This window comes from Hemicordylus capensis, chromosome 2, assembly GCF_027244095.1.
Source record: "Hemicordylus capensis ecotype Gifberg chromosome 2, rHemCap1.1.pri, whole genome shotgun sequence".
NCBI lineage: Eukaryota > Metazoa > Chordata > Lepidosauria > Squamata > Cordylidae > Hemicordylus > Hemicordylus capensis.
The window spans coordinates 340,193,356-340,210,830 of record NC_069658.1 but is presented as its reverse complement, the minus strand read 5'-3'; the positions used below and the strand labels follow the sequence as shown (position 1 = coordinate 340,210,830).

Sequence of the window (17,475 nt, the reverse complement as noted above, 5' to 3'; positions counted from 1 at the left end):
CTCTATTTCAGGGTTATCACCTTTTTCTGGCAGAGGTCTTGTAGCTTTAACAGTGCACAACAGGCAGATATGCAACGTATGGTCAGTCCACATCACTATATGCCAGGAAAAATTGCATCAGTCAAATTCCTGCCTTTCACACTGCTACTAAAGGCACAAGTGCTTGAATAAAAAGGCAGTCCTAATTGGCATCTACCAAGTGATATCTAATCACAAATGGTAATATTGTGAAAGACAAACCCTAAGATTTTCTAATTCATTTTCTCTTTACTGGGTCCACTGAAGTAATTTAGTTATTTAGGGACCACCATCCAGTTCCCATGTTCCAGCTGAGGTGGCCCCTCCCTTCCCAACTGCCACCACAGGGACTGCTACCTGGGGCCATCTTGCTCCCAGGGGAGAAAGAGAAACGACAAAGCCTAAAGGGCACATGAAGATCTAAACAAGTGGCTTGATGCATGGTTTTTGTTGTTGAAGCTTTTATGTAAACCACTTTGGGAGGTCTGCCTGAAAAGTGGTATATAAATGCCAAATAAAATAATAAATAAATAAAAGAATAATAAGAATATTGAGACTGCTCTTCAGGAACCTGGTTTAAGTATGTCACTGTTTTGTGCTTTATGAGCCAGCCACCAGACAGTCTTGCTTTCAAATACTAAAAATTCCCAGAACTGGGTTCATAGGAACAAAGGAGTCTGACAAACAACAGAGCCACTTAGTAGGATTTTGCCATCCAAAGAAATATAGTTCTGGTGGAGGCTGTGTAAGCATATTTGGACTCTGCAAACTTTTCTCGCTCTTTCAGGGCTATATGTTTTAATCTTTAATCAAGAGCAGATAGCCCAGTTGTACACATGCTTATTTGCAAGTAAGTCCTGTGGAAAGCAAGGGAGGATTTTACTCATAAGTAGGCATGTAAAGAATTGCAGCCTTAGGGTTGCTTCATATATGCCAAGCTGCTTCATACTCTTTTGTAATAAGGAAGATCTAAATCTCAGTAATAATCAAAATGTCTTAAACTGAGATAATTTTAGTGCAGGGGTTGGGGGAGGTATGCATGGGTACATTGATGGGTGAAACAGCATGTCTTCCTGTCTGGAAGAGGATAAATCCAATATGTAATCATAGCAAATAACGTGAGATTTTGATCATGTATGTATGCTTTTTTCTCTCTCTTCACCAAGCATGAATATGAAAATAGCAACTATAACACCTATCTCAGTTATATTTAAAAATACCAATTAGCTTTAAACAATTCTGCTACTCTCATACAGGTGTAATTGTTTTGTAGGATGTAGCTTATTGATGGCAGCTGTGAAGAGGAATGGTTGATTCTTAAGGGAACTTATATAAGCAGCAGAGAGGATAAAGCATTTTTGCTTGATGCTTGAAAATGGCTGAATATGTTTCCTTGAGGTTGTTGAAACAGTGCCAAGATGTAATGGTTTTTCAAAGTGTTTCATCTACAGTTTTTTAGAAGAAATGATAAGATGGTTTTACAAATATGTTTTAGGATAATAGAAGTATTGTTTTAAATGTCAAGATTGCTCTTTCCTAATGGAAAGGAAGTTAGGGAGATCTTCAATTGCATTTGATTGAACTGTGTTAAGAGCTTGCTTGTATATTGTGAAGGGAGTGGGGAATTGTTAGAGGATAGTGGTTGTGACTAGATGTATATTTGTGACAAATGGCCATGTGTATAAAATATAAAGAATAAAAACATCTTGATTTTTTTTCTTTATAGAGTTTCATTACAGGTTTCTGTGAACTAATAATAAAGGGAGAGAGATGGCCTTTATCAATATTCCTTAGAGTAATCTGCTTTCAGTCAATAATTGGATAACAGATGTTTTGGGATTGTGAACAACTAGAAGACCATTTTGCATCTCTTTCTCTCTTTGGTATGGCTTTCTGAATGTGAGGTGGGTTTTTTCAAGTTTACATAAGAAACAAAATTAACACTCTTGAGGTGGAGAAGATGTAAGAGGAGGTTAAGCTGTTTCCCCCTGTTATTGGACACTAATATCTAGAAACTTATAGCTGTAGGATGTAGGTATAGGCCAACTAGATGTAGGAGCCAGAAAAGCCAATTGGGTCCCTTTGTCTTCTCTATACTTCACATGCTTGAAAATACAATTTGACTGGCAAAAATATAAAGGTGGGATTACCAATTTACAAGAAGTGGCTGTTTTTTTAAAATGTTAAAGTAAAGTATGTACCATAACTTTAGATTTGTGTCTGATGATAGGAGAAGACTTGTGGAACCAGGAGCAACAGTAAGGGTGGAAATGTGGAAAGAAAGGTGTTCTAAATGCTGACAAAGTGTGTTTAAGGGTGTGTGTGCTGAATTGGAGTCTGAGAGAATCCTATTTGACTAGTGGCTTGTCACCTTAATGGACAGTGAATTTGTGTCTTCTAATAGTTGCAGAACAGGTAAAAGTCTGTGAAGCTTTTTCTGATGCGGAACAGCAGTAGCAGGGAAAGCTCTGTGTTCTAATTGTCCTTAAAAGAGTTACACCTCTGAACTAGCTATCTGGAACCCTGATCTTTCCAAGGGGCCTAGAGCTGGGATTAATGCTAGTGTTGTCTGTCTGGGCTGAAATACAATGTTGTAATAGAGAAATCCAGAGGTATTTTGGTTCAAAAATATCTCTGGAAAGAACTGCAAAGTTAATTAAAAATAACTCAAACACACTCCGATCAGTTTATATTTCAGCTTCAAGTGATAGCTTTTGAACCTGAAACAGTTCATATGGATCAGGCCTGCAGAACTTGTGACGTATGAAACTGAACACAGCCACCAGCTATATATTATGGTATGTCAGCTGCTTGATACTACCACATTTTATCCCATTTTTCCCCTCCTGGCCTTTGTCAGCTAAGCTAATTCATAAAACCATCTGTATTTTTATTGTTTCTCTCAGTCCTGAGCTGCCTTCTGAACTGGATTAGCTGTACTTGTGCTCTAAAAAGTGACATGTAGGATGATGATTTTCCCAGAAATACAGGCATATGAGGGTGGGAATAGGAGAGTGTACTGTGTTGTGGGTGGGGCTATACTATTTTGATAGGGGAATCCCTTTATGAGAAGAGGGAATTTCATTTGCTGTTGCTTCAGGCTGTGCAATAAGTTAGCTTCTGACTAGGAGACTGACATTAGAGGTGGGCTGGGGTGATTTAAAAGGGATCTTTTTCTCTTTTGGCCACTTATTTAATCAGCAAAGGCCTAGCCCAAGCTGTTGATTTATGAGCTGGCAGCTTGCAGTGTGAGTCCAGTTTATAAATAGCTAGGCAAAAGTGAGGGGACTAAAAGCTGAGGATGTCAAAATGCCAATTCAGTGACTGTAATACTCTGGCAGAGAGAAGATGAAGTGGCTTAGACTGCATTTGTTTTTTAAAAAATGACTCCAAGGGAAGGGGAAGATGAAAATGCTTCATATTTTCAGCCTACCAAAAATACACAGAGTTTACTCTCCCTTATTCTAGAACCTGTCTTTCATTTTTATCTTTTAAAGTTCTCAAGAGGTCCCATCTAAATGAATTCTATGAAGTTTCAGGATCAAATACCCCTTCCTTTCCCCAACTTAACTCCTTATAAAGGATCCACTTCTTAATGCATGGAATTAGGTTTATGAGGCAATTTTATCAACCCTCTTAATTAATCTGGGCTAATTCGTTGGTAACTTAGATAGAATTAACAAAATTTGCATTTCTTGGTTTTGTTGGTTTCCCCCTCTCTCTTCTATTTCCCCCTTATCTTATCAGTTTTTGTTGCTCAAAGCAATTTGGGCTCTTTGTTTGTGCAAGATACATTAACATTATTTACACTCTGATCTGATAATGTTGATATTCCTGGCTTGTCAGAAGCCCAGCTTTGTTAATCTACCACCACCTTGTACTAAGGTGGATAGCCATTCCTGGGTCAATGGTGTTCATCTGATAGTAAGGTTGACTTCATGGTTGGGGCAGAGACTCTAAAAGCAGAATGATAGGCAAAAGCCAACAGATGAATCTTTCCCCATCACTTCAGGAAGGGCACCCCCTATTGCTTGTTATGCAGCTGTTGAAGTTCTCACTCGGACCTTTGTCCACAAAGACATAAACTCTGCTTTCTGGGACTGGAAGGTTTGGGTCAAACCTGATGTGATATGGGGGCTCCATGTCTGGAACTTGCTTTTATCTTTTTTGTTTTTTCAATAAAAGCAGCTCCTACTCCCCACCCATTTTGGCTTGGGGCTATGGTGTGTGGAGGAGGGTCTAACTCTTGACCCCCATCCCACAGTCAGAATTTAAATTCCTCCCATCCCCAAGAAGCTACTATTTGCAGTGGAGGGGGAAACTTATGGAAATAATTCTTGCTTCTAAATACAAGGCTCACATACCTCACAATGTTCTATCTGCCTTGTAACAGAACCTGTGGGCAGTTATGCATAAGTACTTTTGCATACCAAAACTCAGAGTTAAGTAGGATTTCAACTGTAGTCTGTATTCATACCTTGATTCTTGCCAAAAAATAATCTGTGACTTCACCTTTTCATCTTGAGACATTCCTGTGGCACCTTAAAGATAACTCAATGTATTGTGGCATAAGGTAACATGGATAAAGCTTTCATGGACACTTCATCAAGTCCAGGAAAGTTTATGCCAAAAGAGTGGGTCTGTAAAGAGTTGGAGAGAGCAAAATGATCAATTATAAGAAAATGCATAGGTAAACAATATACATGCAAGTCTTGCCAAATCATGCCAAGGTTATACTGACCAAGGAGAATTAAAAACAACAAAGTCCAGTAACTTATAAGTTGCGGGGGGCGGGGGGGGTTGACCCAAGTTTGAGCATGTATTACTCCAAGAGTAGTGAGCTCCATAACAGTTTTGCCTCTGTTGGGATTTTTGTTGAGAAGAGCAATGGAAAGCAACATGAAAGTGGTTATCTTCTGGATAAGTTCTGGTAGTCTTGTTGTAGTCTTGGTTTTATGTAGGTCAGGGTTTCTCAACGTGTGGGTCCCCAGATGTTATTGGACTTCAACTCCCATAATCCCCAGCCCCAGTGGCCTTTGGTTGGGAATTATGGGAGTTGAAGTTCAATTACATCTGGGGACCCACACGTTGAGAATCCCTGATGTAGGTGATTGGACTCCTATATCTTTAAGAACTAGGGATCAGGGATGATCTTAATACTGTGATGAAGCTATGCTTGTAAAACTGGTCTTAAATTCTTGAGGGGAACAATCTGTTCCTTTGTGACAGAATAAAATATTATCCAAATGTTTTTAAAAAATACAAAAACACAAACCCTGAGTTGGAATATTTAAAAAATGTGTGAAATTATTTTAATGTGTTTTGGTGCATGTTTAAATTGCAAGGACTTCAGGTTTTCTTTATGGAGGGGTGAAGAAGTTGTTGTATAGTTGTGTATAATTAGTCAAATTGTCAAACTTATCTTCCAGCGACTCATTTTAAAGTATTTTGTTGCAGCCTGTGTGTTTGATGCACCTTCTTTATTCTCTGTAACTTGGAAGGTATGTGATGATTTATAGTGTGTGTAGTGGTCACAGCTTTCATGTGGTTAGGACTTTGTTTTGTAGTAAATCCAAGAAAAGAAAATGTGCATTTGTGTGCACTTGGAAAAAGCTCTGCACTCCTGAGTTATCAAATCAGAAGTGTCTTACTTGCAGGGGCCTATCTAGGGTGGGGCAGGTAGGACACATGCCCTGGGTGCCACTTGAAGGGGGGGCGCCATTCTTAATTTCCCCCCCCCAATGGCCACTGTGCATGCTCAAATGGCCTCTGTGAGGCCCTAGGCCATGCCAGGCCTCACAGAGGCCATTTGAGTGTACATGGTGGCCATTTTGTTTTTAGTGGCCATTTTTTTAAAAAAATATATTTTTAAAAATGGCCACCACACATGCTCAAATGGTCCCTGCAAGGCCCTAGAGGCCAGCAGGGGGAGGGGGAATCTTTGTAGACCACCCCCCATGGACTTTAGGAAGCCCCCCAAAGGGGCTACAGATAAAAAATAATAATGTTTAAACTTAATATAAGTCACTGTACACATATTCAGTTTGGCACTATGTACAGAGAATCAGGGCTTGTGGATACTGAGCTGAAGCTTATGAGCTAGGATTGTATTCATTTGCTCTTACTTTGCTTCTTGTGATAAGTGAGTTAAATGTGATGTCTTAATAATATGGCTATTAAGGCTGAGTTTGTCTTTGAATCAGTGTGAAATCCTTAGTATTAAGGCCCACTGGGAGTTTCTTGCTCTCTTTCTCTCATTTGAACTGTCTTTCTGAAATACTAGAATATATTCCAAGCAGTGACACAGTTTACTCTGCATATCCTTTAATTATTTTCAGAGTATCTGGGAAAAGTCAAAATCTTAATTATTTTTAAAACTTATGTAACAGTGATGCTACAATGCATAGTAGAAAATTACACAGACACAATTACACAATGCATAGTAGAGAATTAGACAGGCACTTCTGTTTAGTTTCCCAAGTACACCTCCACATAGTATTTGGGTATTTCATGAGCCCCAGCATACTGAAATTTGTAGTTTTCCAGCATTTTTTGGTCTGGCTATGTCTACTGCTAAATAGTTTTTGAAATATTAAAAGATTAATGAGCTTGACTTGTATTTTTCTGCTGATATTATGGTGAAGTTATCTGAAAGATGGGTGTCAGATGTTTGGACAGGGGGCGCAATTTCAGTGCTTGCCCTAGGTGCTATTTTCCCTAGATACACCTCTGTTTACTTGCAGCCCAACCCTGATCATACTGACTCTATAGTTGGGCTGCACAGGTTGGGTCTTCCTGCAGATGTTAGACTACAACTCCCACAATCCTTCACTAGTGGCCACTGCAGCTGGGAATGATGGGAGTTGTAGTCTCAACAGCTGGAGAACTGAAGCTGAGCAGTCCTACATAGGGTAATTAGTGTCAAAGGGAATATAATCTAGATGTGGTATTCTCAACTATAATTATGGAGCAAATGCCTTTCCCCAGATTATTCACATCAATCGTATTCTGCATGTGCCAACAGAGGAATTTGCCTGGTTGAAAAGCTATATTTGCTGTTACCTTTGCAGCTGTTACAGGTGCAGGAGCCTTGCCACTTGTATTATTCCAACATTGTATACTTGGTTGTTGCTCTGTGGTATTGCTTTCTTTTCTTAGGACTCTTATATATGAACACTTTGGACACTATAGCAGTGGTGTGTTAAAGGGTGTTCCTTGAGTATGCCTCCCATGTGCCCTGTTGATGACCTTTTGTGTAAGCAGGAACAGGATTATAACTGTTCCTAATTGCTCTGAAGATTCACTCCAGAGGAGTCAATTAATTCACAGAATTAGAACAAGTTCATAATTTGAATTCAGGAATTAAAATCAAGTTGGGACTGGGGTGGGATGCTAGAGGTTATATTAGATGTGTATATGAAGCCCTCTGGAGTTGTATGCTTTTCCTTACATAGATTATGCTATCTATTGTTAGGCAAAGTCAAGCTTTCCAGGGATACTTTTGTACCCTGCAGATTGCTGGTTTATAATGGGTGTTGCTTTAATCATCCATTAACTAAACATCAGTTTATTTAAAGCTTAAGTTACTTGGTACTTGAAGCCGCATCTATACGAATGGAAGTGGAAGGCAAGCCTAAGAAATGTCGAAGCTAAATGTGTGAACATGGGAATGGAGAGAAAAGAGACCCCGAGCATCTGGAATCTCAAAATATTTGGAGATGATATGGGGGCATCGGCATTCGAGGCGGCTTATTTGGGAATTGGTGTCTGTCAGCGGAGCACAAAATACGACGATAGTGAGTAAAGGGGTGTGGGGGTTGTACTGTAGTCGGGGGCGACAGACTGGTGCAAACCTGTCTTGTTGTAGGCGGGGTGGGGGACGTGGAGCAGTATTAACATTTCCCTCCCAACAAGGAAAGGGTGCCGCTTGTTCACTGACGGGAACCCCTTTTTGTAAGACGTTCTCTTTAAGAAGTCCAAGTCACAGCCAATCACAGCTTTACGTTCTCCGCAATTGGTTTCTGTGTCCGACGCCGCTCTAGAGTCACGCCTTTCCTTAAACGGGGTTTCCTAGGCCTTGATTTCTACTATTTCACTGTGCGGCGCACCTAGACTTGGCAGGCCACTAACCACACCTCCCTGCATTATTTGCTTAATAATGAAGGGAACGGCGCCTTATTCGTCTCCTCCGGAGTCAACTGCGATAGTTCTGCCCTAACGCGTCATCTCTGAATATCTATTGGTTGCTTTGGGCGTCGTTCCTTCCAACCGGTTTGGCGTTTACTGTAGCAAGATTGGTTGATCTCCTTGCCGCTCTGGAAGCCGACCGCCCTCTTTCCCTTCCTTTGGCCTATCGGTCTCCGAGCTGGGGTCCCAGCCGACTCCTGACTGGTTCTGGGCATGCCATGGGGTTAGGTTGCGCGCCGGCTATATTTAGCCGGTGGCTGAGCACGCCGTTGCGTGAGGTGCAGCCTGTCTCCTTTGGCCTGCTTGTCCGCCGTGTACGGAGTGAAGCCGCCGCCGCCTCCACCTATCCAACTCAGTCTCGCCCGCAGGTTGGTGTGTGAAGGGGAGGGTGGCCAACTCGTGTCCTCCACGGCGCTGCTTCACCCTTGGCGTCCTAGTCGTCACCGTCGCCATAGACACGCGGGGACCGCCGGCGGCGGCAGTGGCGGCAGCAGCGACGTTGCCGCTGCTCCTGCTCCGCTCCTCCCCCTTTCCTTCCCACTGCCCAGGCGGCCTTCTCTCACGGGGCCTCCCTTCGGGCCTTGCTAAGGGAGGCGGCGGGCGGGTGCATGTAGGGGGGCCTGCTGATTTCGGTGGAGCAAAGGGTGGTCCGTTGGGTGAGAGGGTGTGAGGGGAAGTAGCCTTTGGAGCAGCGCCTGATGCCGAACGGGAGGGCTAATGCGTCTTAGGCCTGTTCCGTGAGCCACCGCTGGGTCCTGGCGGGGGAGAGGGTGAGGAGATGGGCAGGAACAGCCCTGGGGTTGGAAGTATGTCGGGCCGGGACACCGCTAACAGGCTCTGTGCGTCTTCCTGTGAAGGTAGGGGCGGGGGTTGCCTTAACGCGTGCTTGTGGCGAGGAGGGTCCCCACTTGCAGATTTCCACGCCGGCGCCAAAGACGCGCGCTCCCTCCACCTCCCCACCGCTCTTGAGAGTTTTGCTTCTCTCTCCACGAGACCTCGGGTTGGCCCTGCGATCTGAACAGCCCTTACTCGAGGCTCCCGAGCACGCCTCTGAAACGGTGCGGGCCTGCAGTGGGAGTTGCGGGAGGGGAGGAGGAACAACGGGACGCTGCGACTCGCTGGTGCCATTGCCCTGGCCGCGCTTCTCGGGCGCCTCCAGGTACGGCGAGCTTCGTAAAGGAGCGGAAATGCAGCGCGGCGGTGGTACGAAGGATACCCGTTTCCTCGGTGTAGCGGGTGCTGGTGCGATGGGCCAGGCTAGAGCGAGAGAAGAACCGCTAACCTCCTCTCCCGGAACTGAAATAACTGCATAGTCGCAGGGGACAATGGTCCCCTTCAGTTCAGGGGAGAACAGGAGACATTTCGTAAAGAGGGTTGGGCTGCAGCTTCATTGTGTAAGCCTAGATGTACGGAGCTGCAAGCTTTGTCCGCTGCCGAATGTAGCCGAACCTAGTGCTTACTGTGGGGACCTTTTTAGTGATAAAGTAGCATTGCCAGCTAAGATCTCTCCTTTGAATAAGAGTATTCGTGTTTAAACAGCCTCATAGTGAACGGTGAAGCTTAAATAAAAAAAAAAGACGTAAAAGGGCACTCGTTCAAGGTCAGTCTGCACGTTGTTAGAAACTAGATTAAGTATGTCTGAAATCTCTAGTTGCTTTCAGCCCTTCAAATCTTAACTGTTTCAGTTCTAGCCTTTTAAAGAGCCTTAGTAAGAAGGTTAATGCTTAACTAGTAACAGAAATCTATTGAAGGTTGTGCCTAGTACATACACTGACAGTCAGATGGTAGGATCATAATTGACTGCAGAGTATTTGTAGCAAGTGGCCATGTTGCTAGTCTGTGCTATCTTTTTCTCTGCTTCTCTGTTCACTCACAAGTGTTAGGTTTAGAAAAAGCAGGCAGGTCTACTTTAGATACATCCCTGTTCATTTAAAATTTCCGGTTTGGGCCACATTCAAGTACAGTATACAGCACTGTATTCTGTATTGTAAAATGAAACCATTAACTTTGAAATTAGTTGAACCCTGATGGTAAAACTCTTATTTAATTCTGAAAACCCTTTTAGCAGATAAGCACGCGTGTTGAATAAAGCAGAATTGTCAAGTTTCAGACTGCCACAAATATTAGAGGAGTTTGAATTATAATTTATAGTCATAGTAATACCTCAGATGGGTTCCTTTTCTGCTTACACCTCTTCTACATTCAGTATAACAAGTGGTGTAAAACTTAGTTCTTGTCTCACAGATACATTTTAAGATGATTTTATTCTAGACAACTTGTTTGCTTTTCCTATAATCTTCACAACAGCCCAGGAGTAATGCTGGTACCAAAGGAACAAAAGTTCCTTCATGGGTCATTACCTGTCTTGGTTTGCTCTCTAGTTGAATGGACAAAGTTGTAATAGATACCTAGAGAGGGATTATACTCTAAAATGACAGTTTGCATAGTTAAGACTGGGAGAAATGTAGAGTTTTGGTTACTATTGGATACCGTGGTAGAATAACTTAAAAATTCCAAATCCACTGGTATTTATACCCCACACTAGCAGAGGATGTGTACTATATTTACTTGCAAATATTGGTTGCAGAACGTTTTCTAAATACGTATGCTGCCCTTTAACTGCTGTTTTCTCTTATTTCCTGCCAACATGTGCTGTGCATATTCATAAGGAAAATATATTTATTGTGGGAATTAAACAGCTTTTTGATTACTGGTTCTGATTCTGTAGTGTTTCTGGAGGTGACAGGATTTTTAAAAAGTGATGTAGATGTATTTTAAGCTATTGAGGTGGAATAGCAGGTATGAAGGATTAGTGCATTTGAAGAAGCGAATAAAAATAGAATATATGTTATCAGTGATCCCTACAAGTGATGGCTTTTGCACCAACAGCCAAGTTTTGTATGTTAACTGTTTTGAACTGTTTTTTTAATTGGTGAGGCAGACAGCTTCAAATGCTGATTCTTGTAACTCCACAGCTCTGGAATAAACTTAGTAAAATGCTGAAATCTTACCCTATATTAAACATGCCTTGGCTAGGACCCTTCCCCTAAAAGAAAAATGATGTTTCAAGTATGTAGAATTGGTTAAATCCTGTCTGGACTATTCAAACACTTTACAAGGGGCAGTATACTCAATATAGTAAGGCTTGGACCAAATCCAGAGGATATTAGATAGTCTAATCAGATTACATCTTGCACTTGTGAGTGCTGACTATTTGGAACCACTAGTGTTTATGTAAGCTAAGAGAAGGAATTATCAATTTGAAATAACTTCAACACTCGTATAGCAATAAACATTGCTTAGGAAATGCTATATATGAATGTTAACTGCTCAATTCACATTATTTCAGTTACATTTAAGAGATACCAGTATTGGTTTATAAAACACAAATCTCCCCTTCCCACTCTTGTTAATGCTTTGAAGAACATTTCCAAATTAGCTAATACACATAAGAGGTTTATTTAAAACACTTTATAAACATTGGGTTGGGTTTGATCATCATAACAAAGTTCAAAGGTTTCATTCCAGGTGAATAATCACTGGCCACCACCAGTCTTCATGAAGTGAATAATGCCAGTACTAATAAAACATTACCATGTTTACAGAAGGCCTAAGAGTGGCTGGCAGGCTTGCTTGCTTCTGTCCTCGATAACTTTGTGGCTGAGGTGAGATTTCAAACCATGGATTTGCGATTTGTCCCCAATTCACTTGTCTATTGTGCTACACTGGCTCTTAGAAACTATCCAATACTCTGATTTTTGCTGAACTTTAACATAAGACAGTTAAACAGCATGTCTGTTTGATTACAAGTTACTTAACCTGAAAACAAGTTAAGACTGAGCCAGGAATATGTGGGCTCCTGTCAGTTGAGCCCACTGGGTTTCCCATTTGGGTTTCTCTCCTGTAATAGATACTCCATCTATATCAGGCCTGCTCAACTTAGGCCCCCCAGCTGTTTTTGGACTACAACTCCCATAATTCTCAGCCACAGCAGCCAATAGCCAGGGATTATGGGAACTGTAGGCCAACATCTGCAGGAGGGCCGAAGTTGAGCAGGCCTGATCTATATGTACATGGTTATACTCTGGTTGAAAAAAAATTAAGTTTAGGTCATCAGGATTATCATGGAAACAGGCAGGTGGGGCTGGTTGTTTAGGGTGAAAATGGTAGACACCACAAGGTGTCTGTCCTAGCACAGAGAGCAAGGTGTCTGCTGGGCAGATGCAGTACCCTCATAAGTCCCTGAATGGATTGTTTCCAAGAACAAAGAGCTGCCAGAATTTGGGAACACTAAGCAACTGCATATGTATCTCCTTTTGCCCTTCTGAGCAAGGAAACACATCTTACCATCGCTGCTTTAATAGTTCCTTAGTGATTAGTTTTAGCTAACCTTGGCTGTAAACAAAGTTTGATATGCTCAACTACCTTTTTATTCGCTAAAATCAATTTACAATCAAAAATTCAAATAGCTAAAAACTGCAAAACTCATTACAGCTTCTCATGTGGCTATGGTCCAAAAGCCTGTTGAAAAATGAAGTATTGCAGCTTTCCTTAAAGTTGAAACAGATCCCTTCACCTTGGGGTGGGTGATGGGTGGGGGGAAGGTAACCATAAGAACATCTCTGCTGGATTAGGCCCAAGGCCCAACTAGTCCAGCATCCTATTTCACACAGTGGCCCGCCAGATGCCACTGAAAGCCTACAAGGCAGGAGTTGAGGGCATGCCCTCTCTCCTGCTGTTACTTCCCTGCAACTGGTATTCAGAGACATCCTGCCTTTGAGGCTGGAGGTGGCCTACAATCCTCCTGCATGAAGTAATCCAAAGTCTTCTGAAAAGCCATCCAGGTTGTTGGCTGTCACCACATCTTGTGGCAGAGAATTCCAAAAGTTGATTATGCATTGTTTGAAAAAGTACTTCCATTTGTTGGTCCTACATTTCCTGGCAATCAATTCCATGGGGTGACCCCTAGTTCTAGTGTTATGAGAGAGGGAGAAGAATTTCTCTTTCCACCTTCTCCACACCATGTATGATTTTATTATATCTCTATCATATCTCCCCACAGTCATCTTTTTTTCTAAACTAAAAAGCCCCAGATGTTGGCACGTGTGTGCCCCTGCTACTTCAGGCGGAAGAGCAAACAGGGTGGCAGGGAAGTATGCTGCTGCCCCGTAGGACTTGATAAATACCGGATGCCAGCAGGGGGAAAGCGGAGGGAGGGATAAGTGCATTCTCCCCCACCCTTAGGTGTGACACCACTGCCCCCCCAGCCACCTGGCTGGCATGGTTCCATGCATATTCCTAACAGGTATATGCTCAGTACCCTCTGCCATGAAGACGGACACAAAGAACTCATTTAGCTTCTCTGCAACCTCCATATCCTCAATAATCCCTTTTACTCCCTCATTGTTTAATGGTCCAACTGCCTCCCTGGCAGGTTTCCTGCTTCTGATATATTTAAAGAAGTTTTTGTTATTCCCCTTGAGACTTTTGGCTAAATGTTCCTCAAACTCTCTTTTCACCTCTCTTATTGTCACCTTGCATTTCTTTTGCCAGAGTTTGTGTTCCTTTCTGTTCTCTTCATTAAGGAAGTTTTCTTCTCTTTTATGACTTCCTTGACAGTACCTGTTAGCCATGCTGGCATCCTTCTGGACTTAGTGGTACTTTTCCTCCTTTTGGGTATACAATCTAACTGTGCATCTAGTATTGTGGCTTTGAGTAAATTCCATGCATTCTGGAGTGAAATGACTCTCCTGATTTTCCCTTTCAGTTTCTTTTCACCATACTCATTTTGGAGAAGTTTCCTCTTCTGAAATTCAAAGTGTCTGTGTTAGACTTCCTTGGTGATTCTCTCCCCACATGTATGCTGAATTTGATGGCACTATGGTCACTGTTCCTTAAAGGGTTGATGACACTGACATCACACAACAGGTCCTGGGTGCCACTCAGGATTATGTCCAAGGTCGCCTTCTCTCTGGTTGGTTCCAAGACCAACTGTTCTAGGGCACAGTCATTCAGTGTATCTAGAAATTTGACCTGCTAAAATTTAACCATCGTTCCATAGCCTTGATAAAGTAAAAGTAAAATGTTCCATCAAGTCAGTGTTGACTCTGGGCGACCACAGAGCCCTGTGGTTGTCGTTGGTAGAATACACGAGGGGTTTACTTTTGCCATCTCCCACGCAGTAGGAGATGATGCCTTTCAGCATCTTCCTATATCGCTGCTGCCCAATATAGGTGTTTTCCATAGTCGGAGAAACATACCAGAGGGGTTTCGAGCCAGCAACCTCTGACTTGCTAATCAGGTCACTTCCCCACTGTGCCATTAGGGGATTCCATAGCCTTGATACTACTGCTATAAAAACCCTGCTTCCAGCTGTATCTAGTGAATAGGCACACAGCAGCATTTTGCATCATCCAAAGCTTCTAGGTCAGGGGTTCTCCCTCCTTGTGGTATATCAGATATTGCTGAATTAGAACTCCCATCATTCCCAACCACAATAAATTGTAGTTGGGAATGATGGGAGTTGTAGTTCAGCATCTGAGTTTCCACAGATTGGGAATGCCTATTCTTGGTTCCTTTCAAGGGCTGTCTCATGTTGAGTACATGACAACAGACAAACCTGGGAACTAAACTATAGATCAGTATGGGGACATTAGTACTGTTCAGGAATGGGGGGAAGGGAAGCAATGATAAATTGCAGTTGATAAAATACACTTTCAGTCATCACAGCTTCCAGCATCAAAGAAGCACAGCTGGATTTAGGAATATCTAATCAAATGGGGAAATCTCCACCTATCAATCACAGGCATATTAATCTCCTACAGCATCTGAGGATTTTCTTCCTGCTCTGGCTCAGTCTGATCTGTTCACCCTAGCTATTGGTTCAGGTCAGAGATGAAGGCTTTCACATGCTTGGGCAAAGAAATGTAAAGCTGTCTCCAACATTTGTATGAAGCTGAAGCTACAGTCAGTCTCTTAGTTAACTCTTGCTAACTCAGCAAAGATGCATCTTTTTAAAGTGGTGGTTCTCTTTATTTAGTAGCGGGAGAGCAACTGGCCCTATCCAACTCCAGCACAGTATTTCTTTGGGGACGGGACCATCTTATTTATGTATTTTTTTATATAAGGACACTTGAGGACTTTGGTTGAAGGGTGGTATATAAATATCCATAATAGCAGCAGCAGCTTCATCTATATTTAAGTGTTGGTGAAAATACCTCTTTGGGATCCTGCACACCAATTTCTGTGGGGCGGAGCTGGCTTTCTGTAGGCCACATCCTGAAAACCAGTGAATATTAGAGGTGTGCACGGAACTTTACCTCCGTGGTCCGGTACTGGGTAGGAGGACTCTTTAAGGGCCGGGGAGGGTGTACTTAATCCTCCAACCACTTTTCCCCCACTGGTGTGCCTGTTTTTTAAAGCATTTGGGGCGGCAAGGTACCTTCCTGCTGCCCCTTCCCCCATTCCTTGGCAAAAGGCTTCATAAAGCCTGACTGCACGTGCGCATGTAGCGTGTTGCGCAGACATGACGCATGACATGTATACACACGTTCAGGTTTTGTGAAGCCTTTTGCCGAGGAATGGGGGAAGGGGCAGCAGGAAGGTACCTTGCTGCCCCAAATGCTTTAAAAAACAATCTCAGCGGGGGAAAATCGACAGGAAGGGTAAGTACACGCTCCCCCACCCTTAAAGGTCTACCCCCTCCCCCGCTTTGAACCGCTGAACTGGCCCTGTGTGACCAGTCCGGAGGCCCTTAGAAAGGCCTCCGGACTGGTCTGTGCACATCCCTAGTGAGCATGTCCATGTTCAAACTAACTATTTGAAGCTTTTTGGGAGAATGACTTCTCCATATCACCACCAGGTTATAAACAATGATTTTACAAACCACTTCCATTATCTTCAGAGCATTTTAAAACTGGATTATAAGGAAGAGATATGCAAATGCATACTGATCTGAGCTCCTTCAAGGAAGCGCAGGATAAAAACATACTTAAAGTGCAACAATTTTAATACATAAAAATTGGATCTATGTTTTTGTAGTGGGTATGATTCTGATCAGGCAAAGTCAGGCCATTCTGATCCTCAGTTATCTAATCAATAATGAACCTGACTACCTCTCTTGGTGCAGGTGAGAAAATACACAGCGTACTCTGTTCTCTAATTGGGAGCGCAGAGTATCCTGTGTATTTTCTCACCTGCACCAAGAGAGGTAGTCAGGTTCATTATTGATTAGATAACTGAGGGTCAGAATGGCCTGACTTCACCTGATCAGAATCGTACCCACTACAAAAACATAGATCCAATTTTTATGTATTAAAATTGTTGCACTTTATGGATTGAAGTATGTTTTTATCCTGCCCTTCCTTGAAGGAGCTCAGAGTGGTATTCATTCGCATATCTCTACCTTAATTCTCACAGCAATCTTTTCACGTGATAGTCTTGGCTAAGAAATCATGACTAATCCAAAGTAAGCTTTATATCTGAGCGTGAGTCTCCTGGTTTTAAGTCAACATCCTATCCACTGTTCTCTGCCAGCAGTGGTCCCTCTAATTTTCATTTTGTGTGAAATGAGTTTTGTTCTGGGTGGCAATATCAAGGCAGTGTGTGCACACATGCATTCAGAGTGGGGCCTTCCTGATTCAACCTGAGTGGAATCTAAAATGAACTGAGCGGACATCCAAAAACTTGTGAGAGCACGCAGGTGACCACGCCTCAGAGGGAATAGTGCCTGCTCCCCTTCCTCATGAAGATAATGCTGGTGGTGAACAAACTTGGTTTATATCAGCAAGCGCCTAGGATTAACCTACAGCAGCGAGTTGGAACATACAAACTTCATGCTTCCCTGGATTGGACCAAAGTTTAGAGCCTGCAAATGCCTCCTCTTCCTTCTCTAACACAGGGGTTCTTAACCTTTCTTCACCTATGGACCATGGCTCTCCTGTCTCCACCATGGACCTCTACCCCATTTATATAGTTTTTGTAGGGTTCCAGTAAAAAATAGAGGGAAAAATAAGTTTTCTGGATAATTATCAAGAACTTTATTCTGGCTGTGTGTGCTAGGTGGGAATTCATTCTTGCTGACATCAGAATGTCTGTTCCTTACAAGCTTTCAAAAAGCTTTTGACCTCCTCCAAAGGCTCTTGAGCAAACCTAGCAAATATGGGATAAGAGGACAGGTTCTCTTATGGATTGGTTGACAGGTTAAAGAACATATTAAACAGAGTAGAAATAAATGGAGACCTTGCTCAGTGAAGGGATTTGCCAGCTGTG

General features: G+C 42.6%; 1 protein-coding gene across 4 annotated transcripts in view; it reads left to right on the top strand.

Annotated features, from left to right (window-relative positions):
- The first annotated feature begins 2,715 nt into the window (after nt 1-2,715).
- The window catches only part of G3BP1 (G3BP stress granule assembly factor 1), a 59,403-nt gene continuing 44,643 nt past the window's right edge, over nt 2,716-17,475 (top strand). The window contains exon 1 of one of the 4 annotated variants that reach the window (XM_053295696.1): nt 2,716-2,816. In XM_053295696.1, coding sequence (XP_053151671.1) covers nt 2,782-2,816 — 35 coding nt within the window. In that variant the 5' untranslated portion in view covers nt 2,716-2,781. Of the gene's footprint in view, nt 2,817-8,416; nt 8,574-8,833; nt 9,063-17,475 lie in introns of those variants that run through there. The other 3 variants (XM_053295697.1, XM_053295698.1, XM_053295699.1) reach the window with 3 other exon arrangements.